This window comes from Sardina pilchardus, chromosome 19 (genome assembly GCF_963854185.1).
Source record: "Sardina pilchardus chromosome 19, fSarPil1.1, whole genome shotgun sequence".
Taxonomy (NCBI): Eukaryota; Metazoa; Chordata; class Actinopteri; order Clupeiformes; family Clupeidae; genus Sardina; species Sardina pilchardus.
Window position 1 is genome coordinate 10242915 of NC_085012.1, and position 6807 is coordinate 10249721.

General features: G+C 49.9%; 1 protein-coding gene across 3 annotated transcripts in view; it reads right to left on the bottom strand.

Moving 5' to 3' along the window:
• arhgef4 (Rho guanine nucleotide exchange factor (GEF) 4) overlaps positions 1–6807 on the bottom strand; it is a 100815-nt gene that overhangs the window by 10588 nt on the left and 83420 nt on the right. For 2 of the 3 annotated variants that reach the window (XM_062520684.1, XM_062520683.1), the window contains exon 6: positions 450–629. In XM_062520684.1, coding sequence (XP_062376668.1) covers positions 450–629 — 180 coding nt within the window. Of the gene's footprint in view, positions 1–449; positions 630–2732; positions 2912–6807 lie in introns of those variants that run through there. The other variant, XM_062520685.1, reaches the window with a different exon arrangement.

Here is a 6807-nt window from a genome sequence, read left to right on the forward strand (position 1 = left end):
GGAGAGGGAGGAAGAGAGGTAAGGAGGAAGGGAGGTGGAGAGGGAGGAAGGGAGGTAAGGAGGAAGAGAGGTAAGGAGGGAGGGAGGTGGAAAGGGAGGAAGAGAGGTAAGGAGGGAGGGAGGTGGAGAGGGAGGAAGAGAGGGAGAAAGGGAGGTAAAAAGGGTGGGAGAGAGGCAGAGAGGAAGGGATAGAGCACAATTCGGTCAGCTGGAGAACACTCCACATCCTATGCATATATGTATGACTGACTTTCATGCTCTGGTCATTTATGGCAGTGGAAAGCATGGATCCATTTAGCATTGTTCAAGCTATAAATAGGCCTCTATATTGAAATATGACATTTCTAAAGGCGCTTCAGATTGCTGTTAAGCATGAATAAATCACAAGTGAGCAAGTGACATCCTTGGTGTGTGGTAGTGGTCACTGGGAGTCGCTTGGCGGTCCTCACCCGAACAAAGCTGGCAGGGAACCAGCCCTCGCTGTCCAGGATGCGGCCCCACCACCACTCCTTGTTGGTGGCATCTACCACTTCGATGACGTCACCGGCGTTGAAGCCCAGCTCCTGGTCGTCCATGGTGACATGGTCCCACAGTGCCTCGGCGTAGACGACGCTGCCATCGCTGATCAGCTGTGAGGCGACAGGCACACACACACACACACACACAAACACACAGGCGGTAAGCAGACAGCCCATCAATTTCGCTACTTTCAAAATGAGCTTTTCGTCAGAGAGCGCCAACTCTTCCTGGAAAGCACCTTGCCACAGCACGAGTGGTGCCATGGAAATCAAAGGCATTATGCTGAATGGGGCAGCATAAACACATGCTGGAGAGTAGTGCCCAGAGGACAAGTCATGCCAGCTGGGGCCGACGCACAGCCAACCGACGACATGGCACAGAAGCGGCTAGCCGATGCACTCCAAGCGCAATCTCCATCAAATCTGGTGCTTGGCAGTCCTGTCCCCGTACGCTATTCTCCCCAATCGCCGGTGCAACCTTGAAACCCGCTAGGGCTCCATTCACACAGACAAAAATGACAAAACGGGAGATTTTTGCTAAAATGCACGCTGCTATTCCACACTTTTTTCCATGTCTTCCTCCCACTCTCTCTAGATGTAAACATTCACATACAGACAGAATCACATACAGACAGACAGATAGACACACACACACACATAGACACACATACATAGACACACACACACTTTCTTTCACTATTATGCCTTTCACGAGAGAGAAAAGCACTCTCCAACTCTCCACAGCATGTACTATGCATCGTCTGACTGCCAGCCCAGTCTCACTGCCATCGATCCATCACTGCAAAGAGGGGGACTGTAGGCCTGTTGCTAGGCGACACACCCACAAGATCTCGCCTCTCCACTGCATCCCTCTCTCCTGATCTTACCACCATTGTGTGTCCAATAACCAGAACGTAATCCTTCCCAAACCTGACCTACTCAGAATTGCCGGCCCGCCCGCCCGCCTTTGAACGTGAACACTGGAGCGGATGAGGCCCGATAACGTCATCTCACAGCCAGAGATCTGTCGCTACAATCAAAGAAAGCATTAAGTGGCCAGAGCGGCCATTACGAGTGTAACACTGTGAATTCATAATTACAGTAATTGGGTGGAGAAGGCAGGGCACGGGGCTGGACTCTGATTGGTCAATGGCAGTTCCGGGGTTAGACTTGACTCAAAGCTTGTATGGCAGATCTACAAGAATAGAAACAAGGCCTCTAGTTCTCTAAGTTCCTTTGCCACAGTCACTCAGGGGCAAGTAGTTATCTCTTTTTCTCTCTGTCTCTGTGTGTGTGTGTGTGTGTGTGTGTGTGTGCGTGCGTTAATCCAGACCTGGCAAAAGCTAATTAACAAAGTAACTAACCCCAGATGAACAGGAAATGCAAACTCACTGACCTGGCAGGGATCTTTACGCCAGTAAACCAAACACAGCTGAGCATTACCCTGCATCTCTAGCCTACTGATCCAGTTCCTGCACGATATTCCCACCCAGCTGAACTACCGTACATGCGCCCAGGCCCCAAAACACAGCTGTGGCCCCTAAACAGCACATGAGCACACAGCACAAACCCATTGTGTTCAGTAAACCATCTCAGGGGGCAAAGCTAAATCAGGTCAAATCAGTGGTCTGTGAGAGTCTAAAATGTGAAGAAATATCACTGGTCGGTTAGCATCTGGGGTTGTGATAGAAAAAGCTGTAAATGTAATGGCCTGCACATGTATGGGGGTTAAGATGCTACTCTAGCTAATGAAAACAATCAGCCCAGAATATTCCCAGACATGTCTCAACAGCATGCACACACACATCACCAAACAGCAAGGCTGCACCAACAAAAACAAATTCAATTCTGAGACTTCCACTAAGAGCAGTGACAGACACACTTGACACGAGCTGATGCTAAACCTTCTCGCCTTTGAAGTGCACACAAGATGAGACCAGACCTACATTGCTTGAATGTCAAAAACACAGCTGCAAACACAGAGTGTGCTAATGCTAGCATTTACAATTCCCCTGCGGACTAGCCGAGCACACAAACATACGCACACATGGATGCACACAGATGCAGAAATGGAAACCGCACAGTGATGGCGGTGCACTATCCTCTCCATCTTCACTCTCTCTCTCTCTCTCTCTCTCTCTCTCTCTCTCTCTCGCTTGCTGGGCAATGCTCAGTTTTGTTGTGAAATGGCCGAGGCAATAACAGGTACATTACCTGGACTCCTGCTGGTAGCACATCCCGGAGCCCCATCCATAGAACAGCAGGTCCCTTGTGATGCTTCTCTCCCCTCCTCTGTCTCTCTCTTTCTCTCTCTCTTTCGCTCTCTCTTTCTCTCAGCGCATTTCTTTCTCCACGTCAGCTCCTCAGCCTGCGTAAACTGTCCTCTTCCTGTTTCTTTTTGCCCCCACCTCCCCTCTCCCTCCCTCCTCCCCCCTTACCCCACCCCTCCCCTCTGTGCTACCCCCCTCTCCTGTCCTCTAGAGCCACCCCCTCCCCTCCCAAAGTGGTCTTCTGGACCCCCCCGGCCCCCCCGGTCACTTCTACTGGAAGGCCAGCAGGAACATGAGCACCACGTTGATGATGATGAGGAGCATCATGATGATGAAGACGACGACCCGCTGGGTCTCGGGGTGCATGTTGCAGCGCAGCAGCATGTCGAGAAAGCCCCCGCGCGGCCGACCCTTGTGGGCGCTGCGAGCCATCGGCGGCGGCCTCCCCGCTCCCTTCCTCCTCCGGCGCCCGGCTCTCCTCCTCCTCCTCGCCTCCTCCTCCTCCTCCTCCTCCCCGGCCCCGGCGGCCAAGTCCCCGATTCTCCTCCTCTCTCTCCCTCCTTCTCTCTCTCTATCTCTCTCTCTCTCCTCCTTACCCGCTGTCTTCTTCCTGTCGTCCGTTTGCTCCTTCACGCACACGCCAAACTCTCTCTTCTCCCGCTCCCTCCCGGTCCTCCTTTTATTCTCTTCCTTTCTTTTCTTCCCTCCCTTTGCCCCTCTCTCTCTCTCTCTATCGTTCTCGTTCCTCTGTTAGTCAGGAGGCTGAAGGAATCAGAGGAATCGCCTTGATTCTCCCTCTCATTTCGATCTTCACGCTCCCCCCTTCTGTGCTTACTCTCCGTTTTTTTCTCGTCAGCCTTTCCCTCCTCCTCCTCCTACTCTTCCTCCCCTACCGCCGCTGCCGCCGCCACCACCACCTCTCCTCCTCCTCCTCTTCCTCTTGTGCTTGCTGGCTGGATGGCTGCTATTGCTGAGCGCTGCGCAGACAGGACGGATGCTAGCTGCGTCGTCGCTGGCGGAGGTGCATGACAGGTTTTTTCCCCCCTGTTCTCCCTCTCAGCCGCTCCTGTCAGCACAATGACGTGTCCCTCTCCCCCCCAACACAAAAAAAACCCCCGACACCACGTTGGTCCGAGCGCTGCTTTCAACTAGCCTGGCGAAAGCATTCACCTAACTCTCAGAGCCGCTTGCTTCTCTCTCTCTCTCTCTCTTTCTCTCCCTCTCTCTCTCTCTCATGCGCGCGCACACGCTCTCTCGCTCCCTTTGCCTTTCTCTCCCTCTTTCTGTGTCTCTTTCACTCAAGCCCCCCCCCCTCCTCTTCCTCCCACTAGCAACCAATCGGATGGCTGAATCCGGCGCCGTATCCTGGAAACCGGAATGGCTGAGGCAGGCCTTAGCAACCCAGGGGAGGGCGGGGGATGGGGGCGGAGGGAACAGGAGGATGGATGGAGAATAATGGAGTGAGTGAGCAGGACTGAGAGAGAGAGAGAGAGGGAGTGAGAGAGAGAGAGAGAGAGAGGAAGAGAGAGGGAGAAAGGAGGGGGATGGAGATGGAGACAGATAGAAAATAGACCTGTCGGAAAGACAGAGCACGGGAGATAAAAATTGAAAGACAGAGCGAAGGAGGAAGTGGAAAGGTGTAAGGCAATGGAGGGGGGAGTGAATCAGAGGGGGAGATAGATAGGGTGTTTGGGGAGAGATGAGGGGGGCGCGGGGGGTACAGTCCTCCCTGGGCACTGACAAGAGCTGATCATTCATTAGCCACATCAGCTGATCTCTCTCCTCCCTCTATGAGCTCCCAATCTGTTCTGCATTAAAATAGGAAACACAGGAAACCCAAATAAATAAATAAATAAATAAAAATGAAAACGACAACACCAGAGCACTCTCTCTCTCTCTCTCTCTCTCTCTGTCTCGATTATACAAGCTCCCGATTTAGAACGCGGACACGCCGTGCGGACGCCTGGCCTCGCCGCGGCCCTGGGCATCTTCCACTGGCTGACCTGATTTCGCGGAGGATGGTGCACAGGTGCACTACAGCCCTGAATGCCACTCAGGAATACAAACCGCAGCTTAATTATTCACTAGCTCCAGCACCCCAGCGTCCATCTGAACGCACAGATGGCTGCCTCTCTCCACTCAGCACTGAGGGACTGGAGACGCCTAAGAGCCTGTGTGTGTGTGTGTGTGTGTGTGTGTGTGTGTGTGTGTGTGTGGGTCATCTGAATTTGCACGCAGCCTTGGGTTTTCCAAACCTTTTTATGCAGTAATTGCTGCCTTGCTGCTTTGAAACAACACTAGGAAACTAACACCATTTTGTTTTTATTGCACATATATTTACATTCAGTACAAAACGTGTGTTAGCAAAAAAAATTGCAAAATAGTACTGTTAAAAATATTAAGCCCACAGCATTAGATAATGTTATACTACCATAGCATGTAGGTTAGGTAGTTCCAATTTTTATAAAATAGGACAGGATGGCCTCTGCTAAGACAAACAATGCCAACTGACCTGTAACAGATTGTAAGTATAGCAGCCAACCTTGCCCCTGACTTTTGAACACAGTGCAAAGTGCCCTTTGGACACAGAAATATATGTGGTTTTGAAACAGCCAGGTTGTTTTATTTATGCTATCTAGTTTCAGCTACAGATATAAAAGCTTTCTATGGTGTACGGTTTCTGCATTATGCATTGTGCTTTGAGAAATAACACACTTGTTAGCTGTTAATTAGCTTTATGTCATATATGTTAATTGAATAGTTAATTATTCATATATAAATGAATTAATGTAATAAACCATCATTTCCCAACTGCTAACCTAGGTTTACACAAGGGGTAATTACTGTAATGATTTTAATTGGTTTTAAATGTAACAGAGACGGGGACTGTGCAGCATGTCCTGATAAGTACAGGCAAGTGTTAGTGTTCCACGCGCTGACTTTCACTTTCCCACATCCCACCTTTCACGTCTCATTTAGCAAACGGCTGTAAACCAATGAGAGCACTATGCGCTGGCAAGACAAAATGTGCTTTACTATTGCCCGGAAGCACTCGATGGCATAGTGTTTGCAGATTATTCCGTAAGAGTTTCATGTTTCAAAAGACATGAAGATTTCATGATAGTTAGTATTAAGCCTATCTATCTATTCTACACATCTGCTGGATTCTACACAATAATGCTGGCGATGCACTCATATATTAACCCCCCTACAAATTTCAAAGCGGGATATGATATACAATCAATAATTGAGATGCTCCAAATGCCTTGAGCATTCCCAATGTAAATTCATTACATGCCTCAACAGTAGGACATCATCTCAGCAGCATCTCATATCATCATCATGATCTACATCTAATATCTATAGCATCTATGCTATATCAGCCCTATCTGAATTGCATTGATCTTTACGGCTTTGAGGATGAAACCATTTAATCAAACAAGTCATGGTTTTGAGTAGTCGTCCTTGGACTGTGTTTACACTCAGACTGACCCTGAAGCTCCCCCCTGCGCACATCCCCCCCCCACCACCGACCCCCGTTGAGCCTCGCCGTCCACTTCTGTCAGCACCTCGATTAACAGCATCATTATTCTGCCCCGAAGCAGCCCACAGGAGAAATACACACTGATAGCAGCGCAAACAAATCAATTCATTCCCCTCCTTCAGGAGACACACACACACACACACACACACAAAGACACACACACACACACACACACACACACACACACACACACACACACACACACACACACACACACTTCATATAAGCACAAGCAAAATCTGTTGAGTGAATTCTGCTCAAAGCCTCCTCTAATTGTGTCCCCACCTGGTGGATTTTGCTATCTGTCCCGCTGGTTTGTTTCCTGGCTTTAGAGAGGACGAGGGTGGGGCAACGTCCTAGCCAATCGGCAGCCAGAGATTCTGTCCTGTCTTACCAGAATTCAAACGGTGTGTTCCCAGCATGCTTTGGGAGATCTTATTTAGCTCATTGACAAGTACTGCGGGCCAACGCTGTG